General features: G+C 38.5%; 1 protein-coding gene across 1 annotated transcript in view; it reads right to left on the bottom strand.

Moving 5' to 3' along the window:
• LOC149150393 (ABC transporter F family member 3-like) overlaps positions 1-25,669 on the bottom strand; it is a 371,154-nt gene that overhangs the window by 80,285 nt on the left and 265,200 nt on the right. Inside the window, exons 13-14 of the mRNA XM_089438575.1 lie at positions 2,753-2,847; positions 2,006-2,092 (exon numbers count right to left, since the gene is read on the bottom strand). Of these exons, the coding sequence (XP_089294701.1) occupies positions 2,006-2,092; positions 2,753-2,847 (182 nt within the window). The remainder of the gene's footprint in view (positions 1-2,005; positions 2,093-2,752; positions 2,848-25,669) is intronic.

Below are 25,669 nucleotides of genomic sequence, written 5' to 3'. Positions count from 1 at the left end.
AGGGCCAAATTTTTCATAAGGCTGATTTTCTAGTGAGCCGAGTTTTCTAGAGGGAGCTGAGTTACAAGTTTCAGCAGTGTATTTTTTCTGTGTATTTTTCTTTATTATTTATCCCGAGGATTTTAATGAAAGAAAATTGTGATGGGTGTATACTTAAGGTTGTGATTTGATTGATCTCTCTGATTTTATTTCTCCACTACAAATATTTTATTCCAGAAGTTAAAAACCAGTCATTTTATTTTCAAAAGAAAAAACAGAATTTTATATAATAATTTTCTGGGAATAAGAATTGTTGAGGTAGAGTCTGCTGGGGGTAGCTCAATTGGCAATGGCCATGAAAATGATGTCTCACTGAACCGGAAGTCTTGGGTTCAAATCTTGTGCAATCCCCCAGGAGACAGCCTGGGCCTATGGGGAGCTGGACAGCTCGTAGGCCCCCCAGAGGTTTACTAGTAGTTACATGTCAGGTGGGCTGCTAGGTCCTTTGGGTCACAAAAAAAAATTGAGGTATAAATCTGGATTCTTATTGGAAATTTAACAGTTTTCAGCTAGCATTTGTTCGAGAATCAAATTCACAAATTTCACCTTTAATACTTTGTTTAAGTATGTACTATGTACATCTTGTAACTGTTCCATAAATTTAGCAAGATTATGAATTTGGGCTGCCAGCAAAAATGAGTGTAGAGAGAATTACCAAATTTTGGGGGGTTGAACCTCTAGGCTCTTCTACGACTATTGTTTGAAAGTATCTCTACTGTAATCTCTATTGTCCATAATCTAACCTGTATGGGGATACTTCAAAAACTTGACCTATCTCTGTCACTTCCCTGCAAGTGATTTGTGGAATTAAAGGAACTTGAAGAGAGGAAGGTTGCAGGGATGTATGGGAATGTGGTAGTGAACAGAGAGAGGATTTGGGGTCAAAGGGACCTGCAGTGAGAGGAGGAAAGGAGGCACAAAAAATGAAAAGGGTAGGGAAAGTGGAGAGAGTAAGGAGAATGAGAGACAGGAGGTCACAGGGAGGAAGTTGGGATGGGTATGTAGCAGGTCAAAGCTGCAGACAGGAAGGGAAGGAGGGTAGGGACTAAGGGGGGAGCAAATGGAAGAGAAGGTAGTATGGAAGGGGAAAATAACAGAGGAGATCAAGGGAGCAATCAGGGAGAAGGAGAAAGATGCATGTGAGGAAGGGCTGGACTGGTAGAGCATGAAAGTTAGGCCTCAGCCATGAGAGCCATGATCAGTCACAGGTGGGGCGAGAACCATAGGTAACTCACAGGAAACTCCAACTAGTCATGGGTTGGATTGAGCATAGAACTCAAATCATTTAGCATGAAAGCAACTATTTCTTATCACCATTTCACCCAGTATTTCTTTCCCATTCAAAATGTTGGAAGTAAGACTCATTTCTCAATATATGTTTCATCAAAGACACAAACTGTTATTCCCCTCATTACGGTCTATGTACTTATTTTATAAAACTAAAAAATTACAACTCAATTACATAAAATGTCCTTTTCCCGACTGCTTCAATAACAAAACATGGACACTCCAATTCAAACTACCATGACATTGGACTTTTCATATAATTTGAACATTTTGCTGCTTCTTAGTGTTAACTCTGCACCACAGAATTCCGGTAAAAATCTTAGATGAGGCATTTAGTCATGATTTGTGATCTATGAAGTGTGCAATCATTTGCTTTCAATGAACATTGTGATATCATTATTCCATGTAGTAAATAAATTATAAAAAATATCTTCCAATGTTTTCTGGAAGGGTAACCTAGATCAACATAATCCAGGGCAACAAGAATTGTAAGTAAATACAAGATGAATGCACTCTGGACAAAATATGTCCCTTAGTTTACAGCTAAGCTGTCCTGAAACAATAATAAATTTAGAAGTTTCACAATTGTTAGGTACATGTACCTATCCTGGTACCAAACCCTTTAGTACTGCCTGACCTGAATCTATAATAGTCAAAAAAAGAGCATCACAGGACTTACAGGGAAGCACCGCATCATATACAACAGAGGATTCGATGACAAATCAAGCCCATCAACATGGTGCTGACTAAAGACAGCCATTCGGACCTGCACACAATATCAATAAAATTAAAGTCTCCTGATATTTTCAACAGACAATTTAATAGAAAAGACTATTGATAAAAACATTCTGCCAGACATTGCACACATATACATGGTTTTCCTCCTAACTAATTTCTTGCAGTTTAGTCAATTATTCCCTGTCTAGATTATATGGCGCTATATCATTCAATTTTGTTATTATTAAGAGTACATCAACATCCCTCTTTGAGAGTAATACACATCACTTGCACAAAAAAAACAACATTTCCATTGATCATCATCTAAATGAATGGACACCAGCAATGACAAAATTTAAATTACAATTGTAACCCGCACAATATCTGATTCAGCATGCAGAAACATTAACAATAAGAAAATGATATCATGATACATTTAGCTGCTATCCTATTGGTAATATATTTGAATCTTCAAGATCTCTAAAATGGCCAGCCCTAACAGTGATTTAGGGCAAGCTTCTAGCATTGACTATTATCAACCACTGATAGAAGATCAACTGCTCAAGTAAAAGAAAATGTTTTGGGAAAAACAAAGCAATCGCAAATATGCCCACCTAACAAAGCAATACTAGTATTTACTAACACTTAGAAGCAACTCAAGATGTACATCTTTACATAGAAATTGTTTGAAACAAACATATAAAAATACCTTTGCTGATCGGAAAACTGTACCAGAGCTTGGCTGTAACTCCCCTGAAATTAACTTTAGCAAAGTTGACTTGCCAATACCATTTGGACCAACCACTGTGAACATAATCCAACGAATACTGAGTACAAGAACAGAAATTTACATGAAATGCATATCTGGTGGAATAGACAAAACTACAATTTTACCTGAGATAGAAGGTTTCATAAATAATAAATACTAGGTCAAATTTACAAAGAGCCAATCTGATAATCGGAATAAGACAATAAATAATTGAAGCACAATATATGGTATAATATGTCATGCATGCATTATCTCACATGAACCCATTTATCAGTGGAAATAGAGAAGTTCCATTTAACATTTTACTAAATCTAGAATAGTGGGTGACAAAGCAATAAAAATATAGGAAGGAAATATATTGACAGTCTTACCCACAAAATATACAGACAGCGTTTTACCCAGTGACCTGGACTTGTGCACAGCTTTGAAGTTCATAAAATCTTAAACCTTTAATTATGACACCAAAAGGTGTATGCAACATATTTTTCAAATCGTTAAAAACTTATCATCATCCTGCAGATTCTCTCAACATTATGAAAAATCCAACTACCATTCTGTATAAAGGTTTGATTATTGAAATAAACATGTCAACAGTGTCAAAATAAATATTAGCTTATAATGGTCAATTAGATGGATATTAGAATTGGGGCATTAATAATGTCAATTCAACTTCAGGGTTGTTTTATGATTTTGTCCCATTTCAATTTATCGTGTTTCTTGGTCTATTCCACATTCATAAAGTGGATTGACACAACTTACTTGCAATCCTATATACGAGCATAGATCTATCTCAACTCCGAATCTACCAAAAGCCGAGAGTGATCAAATCTCTCAAGATGCAAACCTATTTTTGAGTGCAAAAATTGAGGAAAGGTTTGCACCTCGAGAGATTTGATTCCTCTCGACACTTGGTAGATCCAGAGTTAAGATGGACCTATCCTGGTTCTTAATAATATTATTTATCTTTATATAAAATTTACATCTCTATATATAGAAATATTATTAAAACCCTGATAATACACATAATTACATATGTGTGCACTTGGCAAAAAAAAATTGACATGTTCTATAATTTTTTTAATTTAATTTTCTTATGTGATATGCATAGCATTGATATATATATAGAGAGAGAGAGCGAGAGAGAGAGAGAGAGAGAGAGATTATTGTAAGTATTAAGCTTTTGTATGCTTATTAATTAAATTTAAATATGAAATTTTGAAATATATCAGTAATGAATATGTTAATTCATACGGTAAAATGTATCTTAGCTAATAGCTACTATTTAATTTTATATATATTTCACATCTCTATAAATATAAATACTCTTATTTCTAATTATATGTTTATGAATTGGGGCTCATGAGAATGGAAGAAGCTCTGTAAGCCAGTGTGGAAAAAGTCGCGATAAAATCGGCAAAGTCAGAATTTTTTGAGCTAGCCGATTTTATGGACCGATTTTTTGGTGACTTCTTGGAAAACAAAAAAATTGGAATTTTATTGAAAAAGTCGGAATAAAATTGGGAGTTTTTCCAAAACATCGTGAGGTAGTTTCATTAACGACTTTAAAAAAAATTGGGATTTTATCGAAAAAGTCGGGATAAAATCAGGTGTTTCTCCAAAAACTTGTGAGTATCTTTAACGACTTTTTAAAAAAAAATTAAAAATGAATATTTTTGTATTTTTTTAATTTTGCCAACTTTTACAAAAACATCCCAAATTTAACAAATTTTTCAATTTCTGGACCTTTGCCGATTTAATCCTGACTTCGACTTTTTCCACATTGTTGTAAACCCTTGCAGTAGCTAGGGTTTCTCCCTAGCCATCCAATCTTTGCTTTGTTTGAGTGGATTTTATGTTGATCTCTTTTGTAGATTGTTCAATGGTGAATCCCTGTGATTCGGCAAAAAAAGACTGTGTCTTTTGCAGGTATGGTTGCCGGTCAAGCTAGCTCTTCTTTGGTTTCATATAGCGCTATGCTAAAATTTGGCTCTAGTCTTCCAGTGGTTCAAGAAATTCTTTCCCTCAATGTTCTTGTGGATCAGGAAGCTTTTTGTTGTGAGAAATATTTTTTCGGAGAATAGCCTGATTTGCAAGTTTAATGAGTACTGGTCGCGGTTGCCCGATCTACACAAATGGATCTCTAAGACTTGGAAGCCCCTTTTGATGGACAAGCTGAACATTTACCCTATGGCTCGGGGTTTTCTCGTAATGGTTTTTGATAATATAGAGGACAAGAAGGCCATATGTGAAGTAGGGTCGTGGTTTTGGGGTAGTGTTGGAGTTTTCATGCAACCTTGGACTCCAACTTTTGATCCAATAACAGCATCAATCTCCACAGCCCTAGCTCGGGTAAGGCTTTTGAACCTTCCCTTGCATTTCTAGAATCTTACATCACTTTCCTCCATTGGGAACGCACTGGAAAAATGTTAATGTTGTTGTTCTGATACAAACCAAAAAAAAAAATCAAGACTATTTATGTCCACATTTGTGGGGAGATGGACTTCAACAAGGGTTTTCCCTCGAATATTAATTTGAGGACTCCAAAATATGTTGGGTCCAAAAGATCGACTATGAGAATATTTCACTTCAGTGTAGAACATGGTATGAAATGGGGAATGTAATTAAAAATTGCCCCAAATGTTCTTAGAGTAGCAAAGACCCGAAAAAATTCCAAAGGCCCAAATGGTGGGAAGGAGCACAAGGTGATCAATATACGGTAGACAAAGAGGAAGATTTTTAGGACAAGAAAGAACTAAAAGACAAGAGGGAAGAAGATATGGCCAAAGAAATTGCATCTACAGCAATAGAATCTAAGCACGAAAAATCGCAGGCCATTGTGTATCCTCCTGTTGCCAGTAAGGATTCCCCAGAGGCAACATTAATGGAAAAGAAGCAATCCCTTGTGGAATACGGATCTCCTCCAGAAACCACAAGGAATAATGTTGAAAAGGCAACTTCTTGGGAAAATCAAGCAGACAAGGAAGATCTCAAGACAATTATCATGCACTTGCCGAAGAATGATCTGCGGGAATTTGTGGAAAATGCGGGTTGGACTCAAGTTGGGAAGAAAGGAGAAAGTTTTTCAACAAGAAAAACAAGTAGTCAGACTAGATCAAAATAAAATTAGTGCAAAATGGAATGCAAATTTGTCTAGATCATTGGGGATTTTTGGAAAATCTATACTTGGAAAGGGACTAAAATTTTTGTGTCATGCAGAACTTGCTTAAAGGTTTGGATTGAGCCTCCGTGCTCAATCTCAAATTTACAAGCCTTGGATATGTCTGAAACATGTGAATGGTTCTGGTCCTGTATCCAATTGTTTTAATATAAATGTTATTTGTTCCGTTTAAAATATATATATATATAAGGGGGGCGAGGGCGTGTCATGTTACTTAGTCCATAATATATAATTAATAAACATATAAAGACCTAATAAAATTAATATATATAAATTTTATTAAGTTTTTATATGTTTATTAATTCTATGTTGTGGAATAAGTAACATGACACGTCCTCCCCCCGCCCCCCATGTCAGATATTTCATGTGTCAAACACGACATGTGTGACACGTCTTTGACACAAGTTTCACTCATGTCATGTTCGCAGGACACAAGTTTTTCTCATGTCATGTTCATAGGACACGATTTTGACTCGTGTCGAACATGAGCCCTACTAGTGTCCTAAAATTTGGATACCTATCTAGTGAAATAACATCTTAAAATATATTTTTTGCCTCGTTCTCATGCAACTCAATCACAAGTTTGGAGCTCTAAAAGGTTTTGGAGTGCAACTAAGGGCAATTAAGCAATCTTAAAAGGGATATCAAGTGTTGGCAAGTGGATTTGTCCAAGCCCTACTAATGGTATGTAATTAATGATAATATTAAATTCTTAAAGAAGAAGGTTGAAAATGAAAGATTTCCACTTTCATTTTCTTCCCTTTACATAAATTTTTAACACTACCATTAATTGTTTCAGGATGTTTGAGAGTGGTTCCTATAACACCTCTTTCAGCAGGGATACTCCAAAACTTTTTGGCCATGCCAAGTCCAAAGGGTGTGCCTTATAGCCTTGTAAAGCCATGTGGGTGTGTTTTATTTTTGTGAAAGTGACTCTCAAATCCCCATTGGTGTAGACAGTCGTAACTACTCTCGGTTTTTTATTCATTGTATGTCTGGCTTTGTGGCACTGCTGACTTCCCCTAAGTGGGTGGTAACTCCTTGCCTTGATGGGTATTCTTATACCTTGGGATGGTGTTGCGAGTATCATGGATTAGACGCCGCTAGGTCTCATCAGTGTTCCACTAATCACCAAAAACTCGCGATAAAATCGTTTTATCACGATTTTTTCAAAAAAAAGAAAGATAAAATTATGTGATAAAATCAATTTTTTTATAGCCGATTTTTATGAAAAAATCACGGTTTTTTCCCAAAATCGCAATTTTTGGGGAAAAAATCGCGGTAAAAAAATAAATAAATAAACAATTTTTTTTCTTTTTTATGAGGAGGAGGAGGTGACCCAAGCTACCCCTATCACCAGTAGAGGATGTGGTCTACCTCCTATAGCTCCTAGTTCTTCAGCTTCTAGAGCAAAGCAGAGTCTACTGCCAACTCCACCAACATCTACATCTAGAGGGGCAAAGGAAATCAATAGTATTAGACTTTAGTTATTTGGTTCATTTCATTGTATATGACATTATGACTCGTGATATGAAATACATTATTATATTTTTTGTTGATATTTTGAGGCTAAGTTGGGACTCAGGAGTCAAGACTTACTATTCAGGACATGATTCACTGTTATGTGTGATGTAGCACTAGAAATGATATTAAACATCTTATATATTAGTTCTTTTATCATATTTATGTGTCAATGTATTTATTTTATGTTGTAGATGGTTTAGATATTAAAACAAATTGAAAAAAATGAATTTTTTTGTATGTTACGATTTTTTCCCAATTATTACCGATTTTTTCCTGATTTTTACGATTTTTTCCAATTTTTTCCCCACACCGAAATTATCCCGATAACGATTAGTGCAACATTGGGTCTCATGGCTTAAGGAAACACGTGTCATCAAGCCTTGTAAGGGTGATCATCATATGAACTTTTCCATAGCAATATCCTTCCAATTGCAATGCACCCCTTTACCATACATGTGCCTTGTGTCTTTTACATAATTTTCTCTCCCTTTTGCCCTTGGTTCTGCATCCACATAGTTTCACAGTTCCCAATGCATTTGTGTTTCCCGAGGCATCATGCTACATCATTTGAGGCAAAGAGGGTGTCCATTTGATTCTCCATGCTAAGATTAACCACCTGTATTTCGAAGCAATCAAAATGTCTCTGCAGATCTCTGTTAGTAATTTGTAGCATCGAAGGTGTTCTAGTCTCGAAACTTTGTGGAGAGGCTAAAACACAAGAGTTCTCCAAAACCTAGAAATTGTTTCTAGAAATTCCACCTAGAAGTGTCTCAATTAGATTATTAACCAATTTTTAAATCTTTCCTAAGTCTAAACTCAGGAAAACTGATTAATTAATCAATATTAATTGAGAAGGGTGGGAATTCTCTAGAAACTTACACGGATCAACTTGGAGATGATCTCAGCCATCAATTAAGTTTTAATCTTGGACGCTGCAGTCACAACTGGAGATTATAAGAAGAGGTCGATGGGTAGCTGGAGAAACATACATCACAGTGAGTGAGAGCCAGCAATGCGAGTTCCTTGGGCAATTCGAGCTAGCCAGCAACAAAGTTCGAGCCAGAGAAGGGACACAGGGCTAGAGAGGGACAGAGACAGTGAGTCAAGAGGAACTTTTCCAATTCCGGAGAGTTAGAATGAGGAGGTCGAGATTTTCTCCAGGAGGTTGCGCAGAGGCAACATAGAGACTCAAGAGGGCAATTCAATCCACCTTAAGAGGAGCTTGTTTTCAGTTCCAGAGGCTGGGAATATTTTCCAGAGTGCCAGAGAGATAGTTTCTCACTCAACAGAAAGGACGGCTAGATTGGTAGCTGATTCAAGCAAAGCGTGTGAGGGACTACACTAGAGTGATGTAGGTCATGCGCAGAGTTAGTTGGACCAATGTTGCAGGAAGCGCCCCCCTGGTTCCAAGCCCACAAGCGCGTCCCGTGCAGATGCGTCTAGGAAGCTTCCCCGGAAGCGTGCTTCTGCCTGATTTTTCCGCTTCCTAGTTTTTTCTGAAGCGTGGCTCCGAAGCGCGATTCCAAACCTCCGAAGTGCGCTTCATACGGCGCTTCAGAGGGGGAAGCGTATGCTTCCAAAAAAGGCCACGCGCATAATGAAATTCTGTGTTTTTTTTTTCTCTAATTTTTGTTGACTTGGCATAAAGGGGGTGGGTTAGGGTGAGGAATGAAGGGAATAAAGCCCCCATTCATTCCTCATTTACTCACTTTGAGTTTATGAGAGTTGGAGAAGAGAAGAGAGGAGAGCTTGGAGGAGTGAAGGAGGAGGAGCTAGGAGAAGGAGGAGGAGCTTGAAGCAAGAGCTTAGAGGACTTCATCTACAAGAGCTAAAGAGGTAAGTTCAAACCCCAAACTCCCTTATTTTTTTGACATTTTTTTTGTATTTTTCTCCTCCCTCTCCTACTCTTTCCCATTGTTTCTACTTGCTCCTTTACTTGCAGGTTGTCCACCACCTATATCCATATTCCAAGATGGTGTTCTTTTGGCTTCTATGTATCATTCCACTCTTGGTTTTAATGATGGCATGGGGGAGTAGGAATAGTAGGGAACAAACACAAGAGGGCAGTGGTCCCAATATGAGTGACCCAATGTATGATGAGGAGGAAGGGTTTGAAGAGGAAGGGGATGAACCTGAAGGGGAAACTGAAACACTAGATGGGAAAGTTGCATTAACACCCTTGTGGAACTATGTGACCAAACTTGATGGGGGAAAGGGTGGTGGAACTTACAAATTTGTGTGCCCTCATGGTTGTCATGGAGGAAAACCATATTGTGGTTCATATACCCGTGTGAGGAGGCATCTTTGTGGGGTGCTGGATAGTGATGAAAAAAAGGGTCCTGTTGGGGTACAAATTTTCCCAAACAATTCAATTGAAGAAAGAATAAAATACATTTAAATAGAGGAGGTTGCACAACTCAAAAACAAGAAACAAAAAACTCATTCTAAATCAAGTGCAACCTCTAAATTTGGTAGCTCATCTCCTCATGGTACTTCTGCAAGCTCTGGAGGTAGAAGAACAATAGGGGATTTCCTTAATGTTGTTGGGAGGGATGATGTGGATGGAAAGATAGTCCGTTTTCTTTGTGCTTGCGGTGTACCAGTCAATGTGCTTCGCTCTCCCTATTGGCATGAAATGGTAAAGGCCATCAATGAAGCCCCAAAAGGATACAAGGCCCCCAACTATGAGAAAGCTATAACAGTGTTATTAGAAAGAGAAAAAGCTAAGGTTCAAAGAGCTTTGACACGTTTTACAAATGAGTGGGTAGATTCTGGGGTATCCATTGTATCAGATGGGTGGACAAATATTAGAAACCAACATTTGATAAATGTTCTTGGTGTTTCTTCTAGTGGTGCAGTATTTATTACATGTCATGACTCCTCCTCCATCAGTGCATCTGCACAAAACATTGCAGATCTCCTGTTGAAATCAATCAAAGATGTTGGTCCGAATAATGTGGTTCAAGTGATCACAGATAATGCAGCAAATTGTAAGGCAGCAGGAAAAATTATTGAGCATACTTATCCACACATCTTTTGGTCTGGGTGCCTGGTTCACACATTGAACCTTTTGATGCATAATATTGTGAAGCACAAAGAATGTGGGTGGATTACTGAGCTTTACAGGGGAGGGAAGCAACTCATTAAATTCATCACAGGGCATACAAGGGTAAACTACTTCTATGGCACTTACTCCAAGTTGCAGTGGCTTAAACTTGCAAAGACAAGATTTGCTAGTTATTACCTCACCTTTAGACGGCTAGTGAAGGTGAGACAAGCTTTAACTAATCTGGTGTGTGCTGAATCATGGATGAAATTAACACTGACATAGATGGTGCTAATGCAGTCAAGGACACTATTCTTGAAAATTACTTGTGGTCACAGGTTAAATATGTTTTGCAATTCACCAAACCAATTTATTACATGATCAAGTTTGGAGATTCAGATCTACCAGTAATTGGGGAGGTGTATGAGCAAATGGATAGCATGTTGGGGCAGATTAAAAACATTGTTGAGCCTAGAGATACCACCTTGTACAATTATATTCGTGTAGAGGTGGAAAACCGATGGGAAATGCTAAATGTTCCATTGCATGCATTAGCATATGTTTTGACACCTAAATACTATCATCCATCATGGCTTTCAACACCAACACCTGGGGGGGAAGCAGGAGAAAACCACACCAAGATCAAGAGGTTCACAAAAAATATATGGTTGCATTGAGTAAATTAATCCCTGATGAGGAGGAGGTTGCATTTGTATGGAGACAGTGGAGCAACTATACGCTTAAAACTGGTCCATTTGGGAGCATGCATGCAATTAAAGATCAAGAGACTTTTTCTTCTCTTGAGTGGTGGAACATGCATGGAGGGGGTACTCCACTTCTACAGACTTTGGCATTGCGGGTGCTATCACAAGTGGTAAACACTTCTTCTGCAGAGAGGTGTTGGAGCTCTTATTCTTTCATTCACAGTGTTGAAAGGAATAGGGTGAGTTTAGACCGAGCAGAGAGCTTGGTTTATGTTCATTACAACTTGCGATTGTTGTCCCATTACTGTGAAGATGCAAAGTCTAATAAAGCCCTGATGATTTGGGGTAAGAATCCAGAGGAGCCCAATTTGGAGGATGGAGTGTTGCGATTAGAGCAATTAGAGGATGCTCTTATCCAGGTATGTCCATTGTGGTATGAATTTTCCAATTTTTCCTTATAAAGCATTTCTCTAATTCATGTTTTTAATTTTTTTTGTTAATTAGTGTTTTTCTTTTTTTGCATAAATTTTTTGAGCGATTCCAAGATGATGATGATCGTGTTGATATGCCACCCCCACCCCCATCTGGTCCCTTGGTTCCTAGGTGCCATGGTTCAATACCAACAGCAGGGGGTTCTTCTTCATCAGTTTCAAAGCCACTGCCACAACTACCACAGGCACCATATTCTTCATTGCCACCACGTGGAGGCCCGCCACCACGTGGAGGCCTGCTGCCACGTTCTCTTCATGGTGGAAGGAGGAGAGATTAGTAGATATATTCACAATCTACTACTTTTGTCATAGATTACTCATTAGACTTGTAGGCTTCTGAATTTGAATTTTGAACCTTTATTGTTTTGGCGGTGACCAAGTGACATATTTTGTGAACATTATTATTTGAATTTTAGACATGACAAATGTTGACAGTTGCTCACTTGCTAGATAAATCATAATATGCTCTATGTTTTATGTTTTATAATATGCTTAAATGTTTTATGTTTTATTATATGCTTACAAATTTGATGTATGTTTGTAATAGCTCGAATATAGAATCTAGATGGTTGTTGTACATACTAGTAACTACAATGGAATCATGGATGCCATATCTATCTTGATTTATGCAAAAATATGCATGTTTTCATGTCTTCTACAATTAATTTGGTATTTGGGATGTTTGTTTTGAGTATAAATGCAAAAAAATATAAAATATATATATATATATAGCATACGCTTCCGCGGACGCTTCGCTTCCTAGATTTTTGGAAAATGACGCTTCTGCGTCCCCGCTCCATCTCTGCTTCGTGAAACATTGAGTTGGACGGCTAGCTTTTCAGAGGCCAGACAGTGTCAAGATTGCTCAGAGAGATGGTAATTTCCCATAAAGAATTTTTGCTAGTATTTCTCTTCAATAAATTCGCCAATTTCGCGATATTTATTGTAATCAGAATTTCTCCCTGCTATTTAATAATAAAAACCCTCAGTTGCTACACTAGTTTTCCCAAGTTGGGTTTTCTTCGAGAACATTTGTCCAAAAATAACAGTATCAGAGTTTGTGTGTGTGTGCCAGTATTTTCTCAATTTCCAATTTATCTTTCGCAGTAATCTTATTTGTGAAGATTACAGTGTGATTTATTCGATATTTGTCGTAGCAAATAAACTGTTAATTAACTTACAGTTAGAAGAATTAATTCCAGTTGTTGCAATAGTATTTTCGTAGTGAAACTTTCACATGGTATCAGAGTGATTTTGATTAGACGAGGAAGCTCAGAAGTGGAAGAAGAAATTTGTTGTTTAGAGGGAGCAACAGGATGAATTTCTAGGGGATGTGCAGAGCCTAAGGCAGGAAGTACAAATTGTTGGGCAGTTCAATTTTTCAGTGCAAGTTAGCAGAAAAATTCGGCTTGCCAGATTGAGTGATTCCAGCAGGCAGAGGGAGCAGCAGTCCAATATTTTCGTTGGACAGATTCCTTGTTAGGGTGCAGGAGGGTTTGCAGCAATTTGCTAGAGCAAAATCGGCGCCGATTGGAAGAGATAGTGCACACACAGAGGGAAATTTCTCTCAGAAGGATTCTAGCCTAGAAATTTGCTTTTCCAATTGCAGTCGACAGTAGTTTCAAGCAGATTTTCTCTCAAAAAGTGAGTGCGAATAGCAAATTCAGCAGCCAAGCAGGGAAAGAGGGAGATTTTTCGTTCCAGATTCAGGGATGGCCACAACGGGACTTAGAGATCAGGATAGATTGGAGGGAGCCTCCAACTATGTCATCTAGAAGGCTAGGATATCTTTCCTGCTAGATGAATTCAACATGAAGACCTATGCAGAAAATGTTGTGGCAATACCAAATGATGTGGATCAATGAAGTAATACATGAAAGAGATGGCAAAGGCGAAGCGGATGATCTTGGATGAAGTTCGGGACCATAGAATCTCGCATATATCAACCAATAATACGACCAAGGAGACATGGGATGCTCTCGCTTAGATATATCAAAATCCTTGTAAACAGCGAAAGATGTTCTTGGAAGAGAAGTTGAGAAACATCAAGATGCAGAAGGGAGAAGGCATAGATCCCTTCCTCACCAGAATTCAGGAAATCTGGGATCAACGTGCATCCGTTGGGGAAGCGCCTCAACCTACAGAGCTTGTTTGTTTGGCCCTAAACAATGTCTCAGAGGAGTGGCAAATCTGTCCAAAGCATCTTGGGACGAGACACATTGCCAAGGTATGACTGGATGTGGTCAGACCTGCAGCAGGAGGAGATGAGGCAAGCTCTAGTAGAGAGTTCCATCAGCGATAGTAGCAGCAAGGGTTCGAAGGTTGAGAAGGAAGAGGAGAATGTGACCCTTGCATCAAAGGGTTGCAGTCAAGGACAGGGGGAGAAGAAGAAGAAGAAGGACCTATCTAAGGTCAAGTGCTTCAGGTGTAGTGAGTTTGGCCACTACAGTACTCAGTGTCCTCTCAAGAAGAAGGAAAAGCAGGACTAGGCAACAGCGTCTGTAAAGATAGACAAGTTGTCCTCCAGGTTGGACGAAGACTTCGCCATGTTTGCATCTATACCTCCAGGAGTGAGGTGGGACAATATGGAAATATAGTCCCAGAGTTGCATAGATTTGGGCAGGGTCCATTGATGTTCCTTCCTCATGGATCATTAACTTGCTACAGGGGCCCACAGTATTCAGTAGCAGGATGGATCAGTGTCAGTGTTGCAGTCAGATTCTTGAGTGACAGTTGCAGTCAAGCGCTGAGGAGCGCAAATGTAGTGTTGGCAGCAGAGCAGGAGGCTCGGTAGCAGAGTCAGCAACAACACAGATTCCTAGTGGACAATGCACACTGCAGAGGCTAGTAGCAGTCAGGACTTAGGAGATAGATGTAGTATGAGACAGTTGATTCAGTATTTTGCATGCTTGTTAGGTGCAGTAGTTGCAGCAGCAACAACAACAGTTGAGAGGGAGTTGCAGTGCAAATGCAGAGTTGGCAGCAGTATAGTAGGGTCAGCAGCAGCACAAACACAGCATCAGAGTTGCACAATGGTTGGTGGGCAATGGCAAGCAGTCACAGTAGCCAGACATCAGCAATGTATAGAGGGTGATACAGAGATAGGGTGTTGGAGTAGTTTAGCACTAGAACACCTTCCTCACTAAGACGGAGTGTTAGTTTTTTGTAGCATTAGAGGTGTTCTAGTCTTGAAACTTTGTGGAGAGGCTAAAACACAAGAGTTCTCCAAGGACCAAAACCTAGAAATCATTTCTGGAAATTCCACCTAGACGTGGCTCGATTATATTATTAACCAATTTTTAAATGTTTCCTAACTCTAAACTTAGGAAAGTTGGTTAATTAATCAATATTAAATGAGAAAGGTGAGAATTCTCTAGAAACTCACACGGATCAACTTGGAGATGATCTCAGTCATCGATTAAGTTTTAATCTTAGCCGTTAGAGTTCCAACAAGAGATTATAAAAAGAGGTCGATGGGTAGATGGAGAAACATATATCGCAATGAGTGAGAGCCAGCAATGCAAGTTCCTTGGGCAGTTCGAGCTAGCCAGTAGCAAAGTTCGAGCCAGAAAGGGGACACAAGGGTAGAGAGGGGCAGAGACAACGAGTCCTGAAGAATTTTTCCAGTTCCGGAGATTTAGAAAGAGGAGGTCGATATTTTCTCCAGGAGGTTGCACAGAGGCAGCAAAGATCCTCAAGCAGAGCGTATGAGGAACTGGACTAGGGTGATGCAGGCCCTGCACAGAGCTAGTTAGAAGGCTAGCTTTTTAGAGGTCAAACAGTGTCGAGATTGCTGAGAGAGAAGGTAATTTCCCTCAAAGAATTTTTGCCACTATTTCTCTTGGCTAAATTCGTCAATTTGGCGATATTTATTGTACTTAGAATTTCTCACTGTTGCTTAATAATAAAAACCCTCAGTTGTTGCACTGGTTTTCCCAAGTTGGGTTTTTTCCAGGAACATTTGTCCAAAAATAACAGTGTCTTATTTTGTGTGTGTGTGCCAGTATTTTCTCAATTTCTAGTTTATCTTCCGCAGTAATCTTATTTGTGAATATTGCAGTGTGATTTATTTGATATTTGCAATAGCAAATAAACTATTAATTAATTTATCGTTAGAAGAATTAATTCCAATTACTGCAATAGAATTTCAGCAATGGAATTTTCACAATCTCTAGTTACAGCAGTGAACCCACTTAAAAGGACAAGAGGGTTTTCCATGTGGCATTGCAAGCAACCATATTTGAAGACCAATGATGAGGTGGACAAAGGAGCAATGTCAAGAAAGTATCATTTGCATTCCAAACCGCCCAACACTCATGCTAGATGGCACCATCAAAGGACTTTCAAGCACTCTTTACCACACATGGGGGATGACGCCATCTTCTTCTTGGTCACTGGATGAAGTAGAGAGCAAATATCAAGAAAAATATTGGAACATTGAAGTCTTATGGTGCAAGTTGAAGCCCCCAAGAGATAATTACCCAAGTTCGAGTCAAAAAAAATCATAAACCAAAAAAAAACATTCAAATGAAGGTAATTCTTGTTGAAGAATCTTAGGGCATGCATATTAGGATGATTCTTCTTTGACATGATAACAATTTGTGACGTATTTAAACAATTTATCTTGGCTTAATGTTTACTTCATTATTAGCATGTGTATGTTAGCTTCATCAAATTGCTATCAAAACAAAAGAGACAAGAACACAAATGTTTTGGCTTTCTACCAGGGCCAAAACCTCTCCCTCTTGGAGAGGAAAACCCATGAAAAATTCTTCTTATAGAGATTCCATTGATGAATACCAAGACCATGACCCTTGACACAATTTGCCTCTCCAAGACCAAGCCATCAATCCTCTTCGTGCCACCGTTGAGATCATTATCTTTACTGCATCACAGATGTTATCACTGTTGCACCATGATTGCTCCATTAGGATCTTCATCACTGCTGTAGACTCCATTGAGGTTATGATCTACAAAAACGAGATCATAACTGAAGTGGCATCATTACTGTACATTAATAACTAGTACAACGATAAGATCCTTCCAGATCCTTCCATCATCACGTTGATACTGCTCCTTTTTCATTATGCCGAAGCTGCTCTTTTCATTACACTAAAGCTGAGATCACTGATCTACAAGATCAGCATCCATAACTGTTGTGATCATAGCTCTAGTCACTGCTCTTTGTAGCACGTCAATATTTCTTTATATTCAACTCAAATACTATGTTAACCAATGAGACTGCAAGTATGTCGAGGGTTTCTATCATCATGTACGCTTACTGAGATAGTATAGATCTATATCACTGTAATTCATTACGCTGCTACCAACGTGATCTTCATTGAGCCATAACAGGCCGAGGATGGTCCATTCACTGCGTCCTTATCTGAAGTTGTCTTGATCCTTCTATTCGAGATAGATATGTCAGGTATGAGATAGTGACATGCCCAGACTTTGTTGCTTTCTCCATGCGAGGATACCACCTTCAGATCATAGGTATACCGAGAATGGATAGGCCTTAGTTCTGCTACTCCTTAAACCCATCTAAGGATACAGTTGAAGCCTTTGACCTCATCCACCTTACTACAGATCTCCTTTTCTAACTGCGGCTTCTTGTCACTAAACTGCGTCTCCCTTACTTCTTGACTGCGGCTCCATTATCCATTGACTGCGGCTCCATTATGCATTGACTACGGCTCCTTGACTGCGGCTCCCTTATGCGAAGATTTCAGAGGTATATGGACTCTTTCTTGATATATTTGTGTTGACCCTTTATGGGTATTTATAGTGCTCATCCCATTTATGCAAGCCGACATTACCTTATGAACCGGCATGTCTATTGCTTCAAGCCGACATGACATAATTATATATATTTAAATCATTTATTTGAGCCGACATGATCATCTCCTTATTGCTTTGCTTGCAGACTTCGGAAGGCTTGTTTTTGAGGGATTGATCTTGGTCTTGGAGGGTTGTTAGACAACTTTGAAGACTTGTACATATTTACATAAACTCATGAAGAGTTTCTATACACATGACATGACTCTTTGACTTATAAATAAATCCTAAAGACATCAAGAAGTCTTTCACCTAGTGACACTTCTTGCTCATGAAACCCATGTAGCAAGATTACAAAAGTAATTTATTTTCTTTTATTACATCAAATACAAAGATCATGTCATTATAAAGACCGAACCTAATTACACTTTCTTCAACAATTCCTTTTCAAGTAAAGGCAATCACTAGCTTTCTAAGGGAGGTTGAGCCCTCCTTCATGAAAATTAAGCATCTCCGAGTGAACGTTTTAGGAAGAAAGGAAGAAGAAAGCCATCAAGGGCTAAATCAAGAAAAGCAATGCCAAATTAAATGGCAAATCTAAATATTTTCTCTCAAGGTACTCATTTGAAATTTTGAAGACCAAGGAAGGAGGTCGAGCCCTCCTTGAGCAAAGGTTGACCATTCCTCAAGCAAACATAGCGAGACTTATGCGTGAAGGAGAGCCCCCAAGAGTTATTTCAATTATTTTCCAATCAGTTTCAAGTCAAATTTCAAGCATTCTTCACCAAATCAGCTAGTCGTTAACCTTGAAGAGAGTTAGAGCCCTCATTTGTTGTGCAAGAAAGGTCAAGAAGTAAGTTGTTGCAAAGAAAATGTCTACTCCAAGTCAAATGTGAAAGAAGTTTGAAAGGAAAGTCACTTTGCAAGTCAAATTAATTCATGTTTCAAGCAATAGAAGACTAGTCAATACAAACCATCCAACTAGTCAGCCCTAGCCTAGACATTGGAGGGTCAATCTATGGTCAAAATCAAGTCGTTGGAGGCTTGGAGCATCAATGAAGATGCTAATTTTGCAAGGAAGCCAGTCATACATCACAAGTGGAACATCTAGCCTCTAGAAGCAAATCAACCCCTATTGGGTCACATCAATGTAACTTTTTCACCTCCATTGAGGTTTTACTAAATGTAATTTTTGAGAAATTAAATTTTGACTTGGCCTCCAAGCATTTTGTTGATGTCAAGTCACTTGTTTTGTGGCAGACCAACGAGGAATTTTTGAAGAGCCTCACCTATAAATAGAGGTCATCTCCTCCTTGGCAAATCATTGTGAACTTGTTGAGCTATCAATAAAATGTAAAAATTTTCATGAAACAAAAGGGTTTTAATGTGAATTTTCTTCTCTTGCTTGGTTGTTCTAAAAATATTCAAAGGAAATTTATGGATCATCTCAAAGTTACTACAAGGCTAAAAAATACTCAAGAAGGCTTGAAAGAGAAAGGTCTAGGGTTTATCTCAACACCATTCTCTTAATTCATACAAGGTACTATAGTTCTTTTTGGGATATCTTTAGAGTTCCCTTTAAGGTAAATAATCTTATCTTGTATAATTATTGATTTATTTGGTTGGAGGTTTTCATTCCATGGGAAACCCTCCTAGTAGAATTTTGGTTCAATTTCTTGTCTTGTCTTCATTCTAGGGTTGTATCCTTGGTGTTACACCTAGTAACAAAACATTGAGCACTGTTATACCAATCTAAGAGTGGACATAATTCCTTGTCCTTGACTCTTGTGGAAAAGGAACCAAACCCTTATACCAACAATTTACAATCAAAAGATTTTGCCAAAATTTATTCTAATTTTTGTAAATTTGTATTTAGAATATAATATAAAAAACCCTCAAAAAATTATATATTCCAAATATCCAAAAATTCCAAATAAGAAAATACAAAAATGTATTTCAAAAATGAATTTCTTCACTAGCTATGATTTAACTTGCATCAATTGATTATTTTCATTGGATAAAGTTTAAACAACCATAAATTTGCGTTTTTGAAGGCCCTAAAATCCCCAAGGCTATACGGCCCCCTTCATTTTGCCTCATATTGTTTTTCTAAAATCATTTCCTAGTGTTTAAAGCTTATTATGGGTTGTGAAAATCATTTACAGAAACTGAAGACAATTGGAGGCAAACCCTTGCCATGGAATACATGAAACTCAAGCATAATCCTCTTGTATCCTTGATAATTGATCTAAGGGATTTTCATTTAATTATTTATTGTTTTTACACCATATTTTGGATATTCAAAACAATTTGCAAGTCTGATCACTCATTTGGACTTAGCCAATTTTCAGCCCTCACAATTGATGGCCATTTTCTGAGTGGTTCACCTGTAGATTGAATATCTTTTCAACTATTCATCCAAATTTGGTGTTCTTGTACTCATTGGAAAGGATTTTCATAGTACTAACATTTCCAACCAAGTTCCTTGAGTTTTAGGTCCACCAAGAGCTAGTTTCAAGCTCCTCAAGAGGCCTTTTGCGTGTTGTCCCCGTGGAATATTCAGAAATTCTAGAATTTCTAGGTTTGAGAGGCCCTTGGTGTTTCCTAGGAGTGGTGACATTGTGTGTGTCCCTAAGGTGCTTATTGCGGAGTTGGTTTGGAGACCTCACCAAACCCTACTACTTTGAGCAGTAATAGTTCCAACCTCATTGGATTTCATATGAAGAAAGAAGAATTTTAGATCCCACTTGAAATCCAATAGATTTAACAGTTTTGAGGATTTCAGAATTTGGGAGATTGCAATGTTACCATTCAATTTTGTCATGAATAAGCGTATGGAAACAACATTTAATCAAGAACACCAAGCCCTCTATATACCTTGATGTTGGTGACAATGATTGTTGAACTCCTTTATCATGACCCTAGTAAAAATGTACCCATCACTCAAATAAAATCTCCATTTGACATGCTAGACTTTTTCGATCTTCTTTTAATGCTTAAAGGGTGATATTGATGATGTGGATCCCATTATAGGCAATATTTTTTATGATATGCAGTGGTAGATATTCGTTGTAGCATGATTTTTTTTTAACTCTATATGCCATTTAGGGCCTCTTTGTTGATGTATTTTTAGTTTAAAGATGGATTGGAATCGGCGCTATTTTGGTTATACACATTAGTTGTATGATTGAATTTGTATCATCATCATCTAAGTGTTTTATATATTTCATTTTTAATGTTTAATTTACTAACTTGTTATATTTTTAATATATAATATATAATGTGTATTCTGTGTGCTATTCCATGGGTCGTCGTGCAACGTGTCGATACTCATAATTTTGTGTCCTTAGTGTCTCATGTCATCCTATCATGTGACTTAGGTTCTGAAATATCATGGTTACAAATATGAAGGATGAAGTATCCTATCCAACCCCACAGGCTATAGTCTTGATAAGGGGGAAAACCCAATTTATCTAATGTTGGGGCAACATTGAGTAAATTTTGGATCAATTGGGGAAAGTAATCCCAAATTAAGGGTTGTGCTTGCAACCCTTCAAATTAAAGAAACACCATGGGGAAATCTATAAATAAAGGACAGCTAGAGTAATTTTCTATCATCAATTTGGATTGGATATTTTTGTTGTCTTGAGCTAACACTCTAAGGTTTTAAGACCCCTTCTCTTTGATTAGCTTTGGTGAAGGTAATCCCACCCCATCTAATCTTTGTTTAGTTTTAGTGGAGCTAATCCCACCCTACCTAGACACTTATTTTCCTTGTTCTAGCACAGGTCATATTTGTTTTAGCATATTGAGACGCTTTCTATTCAATTGAAGCAATCTGACTCAGGTCTTATTGACGGATAGCCTGATTCAATTTAGTGGCAATCTTGAGGCAACTCGGCTTTGTCTTATTTGTAAGAGGGAATCTATGTGGTTGATTGAACAACAAACTTTGTCTCTAGCTAGTGAAGGTTTAAACTGAAGGAATCCTTTCAAACTATCTCGAAGACTGAAGTTAAGGGTCTGAACATAATGGTTGATATTGGTGCTAAATTGCTAATGAAGTCTTACCCAGGACTCGGAATCCTCACAATAGGGACCCTTTTGAGTCATCTTGAGGCGAATATCAAGGAACAGGAACATAACGAGTGAACCAAGCTAGCAAAGAAGTTACATGGCCCAATTTTGGAAGTCGATTTCCCTTTTGGAAGGTGTTTGGGGCAGTGGCCCACTTCTAATTTCATACTGAGGGTGTTAACTTGTCTCGAAGTCTACGACATCTTACTCTATATTACACAGACCTTGGAAACCAATACAACATCGTTGGATCAAGCAAGTTATTAATGCAGTATTATCCAAGAGAGCAAGGGAAGCATGCAATTACATTTTCTAGGGTAATATTGTAGTGTTGCTTAGGAGTTTGAGCCTGCAATAGCCTTTAAGGTTATGATTATCCCTAAGCAGAGGGACTGAACCTACTACAGTTTCACAAACAGTTTGTGAGGATTTTTCTGAGACTAGTAGATACATTTCTAGATCTGAGGTTATCTCCAAGATAAGTCGGAGCTCTATGCAGTAAACTTAAAATAGCCAATATATATTAAACTAATACAATACACTTGAATTGGTCAGTATAACAAAATTTCAGTGTGTATGGGTCTATCAACCGTATATAGGTGACTATTGACTAGATACATTCATTCCTACCGGGCAATCAACCTTAAGTTGTTATGGTTTGACTTAAGTATTTTTTCTATGCAAACTTTATATTCAAGCATACATTATATGGTTGTTGAGACTCTTTATATTTATGCATACTTATTGTTTATGAATGTGTACTTATTGTTTATGAATACTTATTATTGTTTATTGAAGAAATGAAAGCCAGAATAGCAACCCTAAGGGAAAAAAACACCCTAGGACACTACAGTGATATCAAAGTTGGCTCACCCTGCCAACCTGTGAGCAATTGGGTCGATGTCACAAACCCAGGGTCTTCAAGTAAGGCTCAATGGAGAACAAATAGTTTTAGGAAAAGGCCAAGCAATAGCACCAGCACATGATGTCTCATCTTTTTCCCCACTTGGGATTAATGCAGCAAGCAATCACCATGTTCCTATTCAATTTAATGCTCTTGAAAAAACTAGCATTGGGAGCTTGGAGGGTTGTTTAAAGATGGAGTAGCTACAATCAAATTTTGGGAAGGAGCATGAAAAGTCTTGGTGGAAGTTGCAAGAGCTCCACAAGGACCTAGCAAGGTAAGCTTATGATGGGCGAAGGCATACTATTCAGTGCCAACCATACAAGCTCTGTAGGTTGACGTGTCTCCACAAAAGTTGCTAGCTAATCTCGAACCTCCTGAATCCTAGTGAGGTAGGAATCTATGCCTGCGCCCTTCATCATCCTGATGCACTTTAGCTTCTCCTGCAAACATCTTTTAATGCTCAAAAGTGCCCTGATATAGTTGAACAAGAGCATCCCACATTTTCTTGGAAGTTCCCTTTTCTGCCACATGTGAGACTACATGATCCCGGACTCCATCTAGGATCAGTGTCTTCGCCTTCGCCATTTCCTTCCTAGACTTCTTGAGCTGATAGACATACTGGGGTACTGCTACCACATTGTCCACATAGGGTTTCAGGCCATGTTCATCCAATAGCAAGGTCATCCTGACCTTCCAAATGACAAAGTTGGAGGCTCCCTCCAACCTATCCTAATCTCTAAAGCCCTGTTGTGGCCATCTCTAGAACTAGTTGAAAATCTCCCTCTTTCCCTGTTATGAATATAATTCATAACAAAATAAAATAAATAGAAATAATGTAAATGATAAAAATCAAATAATGATTACATTAAATAGTCATCAAGTTAAGTGAAAAGGCATGTCTAAAAGACATGCCTAATCGTGAAGGGACACCTACCTAGTATATATGTAGGTCTTCATTGTAACATTCAACATCACTTGTACATTTTTATATATAATAAATTATTATACAAAATACCTCTTCTGTATTTTTACATTAAAGTCAACAAGCTATAAATTTTGTTGCTTCAGTGGTATCAGAGCCATGCGAGACTTTGAGCATTATCTGCCGCAAAATATAACCATGCGAGTCTTTGAACATTGTTCGCCGCACAATATGCCATTACATTTACGTTCTGAATTCATGGAGCAGTTTAGTAAAATTCAAGAAGCATTTCAGCGTTTAGAAAAATAATGTGCAGAAGCTACAGCATGTTTTAAGAAAAGTTATGCAGAAATCTATAATAAGGAAGATGATAGCGATAGTGAAGAAAGGAAACAAGAAAATGAACAATATCATAAGAATGAGGAAGATGCATAAGTTTCAGGCGAATTGCATGAGACTGTAGCTACAAACCAGTCTTTTCTTCTTCATGAGGAAACTAACGGTCTAAGATTTGAAGGTGGTGTTGACGGTGCTGGACCCGCCAACATGTAAGGGGATCTCCCCGGTAAGAAGTCCCAATTAGACCTCAGACCGTTTGGTGTAGAAGTCCCAGCAGTGGGTCGTACGGTAATGCCTTGATCACGATTTCGCACAGAGGCAAGTAAAATGTCTCTATTGGTAGCAAGGGTGTGACAGCTGCAGCAAGCCAAGGAAGGTGCATGAGAGGTTCTAACACATGGGGGTTGAGATGAGTGCGCCCCTTGGAAACCTGTGATAGCACGGAGTTAAGAAGGGAACACACGAGCAAAGATGCACCACAACATGGAAGGCAAGTTAGCTAGCAATCCAAAGTGATGGTTAAACCAACAACACGTTTCAGAAAGATTCATACATACTTATACAGAATAGTCCATACATGCATGCGTAAGCAAACAAATACATGTATCATTTAGAATAAACCAGATAGCATAGAATACAATACAACATATGCATGAAATGTGATGGCTATGTTATATTAAGAAGTGAAAGTTCCAGTGATACAATACATCCATGTCCAACCACTACTTCCGACAGCGGAACATTACAGCCACAACCGTCTGCTCCTCCAAAGAGATGTACTAGCTCTGCGTAGTGGAGAAGCCAAGGCTCGTTACAATATTGTCCAAGCTTTCTCTAAGATAGTCCTATTGGAAGCTTGGTTGACCAAAAGCCTTTACAATGAGTTATGAGGTTCTATTTATAGCAAAGGGTGGGGTGACCCTTGACATTCCCTTTTGTGACAATTCATCTACCCTCATGACTCTTCATCTACTCTATCACTGTTACATCCAACTATCAACACTTGAACTTTCACTTAACAAGACGTTACATTACAATGCACATGTGCTCATGTGAGACAAAATGGCTTGAGCAAGCCATATAAGACATCACTTACACTCAGTTCGTTGTGGTGAGACCAACTCTTTAACATGCTGTGATGGTGAAGGTGGTGAGTTGATGCCAAGCTTGGTCGTCCGTGATGATGTGCATGCACTCCATGGTGACATCTTGTTGAAGCGAACTCTTGCCTCTGTTGCATCCGGGTGCATTGGTATGGCTCCTCCATCCAACTCGTCTACTAGCATGTGCATGGTCTTCTTGGGTGCGGCCGAACTGACAACACACTGATGCATAGTGTTCGTGTTGGTCATGCGCATCAACTTGTCAAAATACATATTCATCTCCAGTTGGACTTGCTTCTTGTCTTCGCCTTGGTGAGTGTGCCAAATGGGTGGGATCGCATACGTGTGCACAATGACATGCATGTTGTTGAATTCCCTTACATGCGGTCAACAACACTGCTCACCTTGTCTGCTACGTGCCAGCTGCTGGGATGGATCTATAACTAGGCACAGTTTCATCCGTCCGTGCATGTTGCACCCCCTGTTGTACCTATTCCTGCTGCAACTCATTCTCTCGTCTACGTAGCTCCTATTCTTCCTTGAGTTGTTGCTTTAACACATGCAACTCCTTCTCTGCTCCTTTCTCTGCCATCACGCGATGCTCATGTCGCGTCGTCACCTCATAGTCTCAATCTCCAAAGCTGCTTTCGTCATGAGTGGATTTGCTTCGAACTTGCAGCTTTGCTCCGCCTCCATGCTATCAACAACCTTCCTCTTGCATTCGTTGCGTGCAGGTATGCTACCTTCAGCTACTGTTGATGGTGCTGCTTGTTGTGATGCTGCTACCA

This window comes from Pinus tabuliformis, chromosome 9 (assembly GCF_031772625.1).
Source record: "Pinus tabuliformis cultivar Carrire ecotype Pingquan chromosome 9, CPIR1, whole genome shotgun sequence".
Lineage (NCBI taxonomy): Eukaryota > Viridiplantae > Streptophyta > Pinopsida > Pinales > Pinaceae > Pinus > Pinus tabuliformis.
Note: the sequence above shows the minus strand (reverse complement) of the source record. Positions and strands in the feature narration are given on the sequence as shown.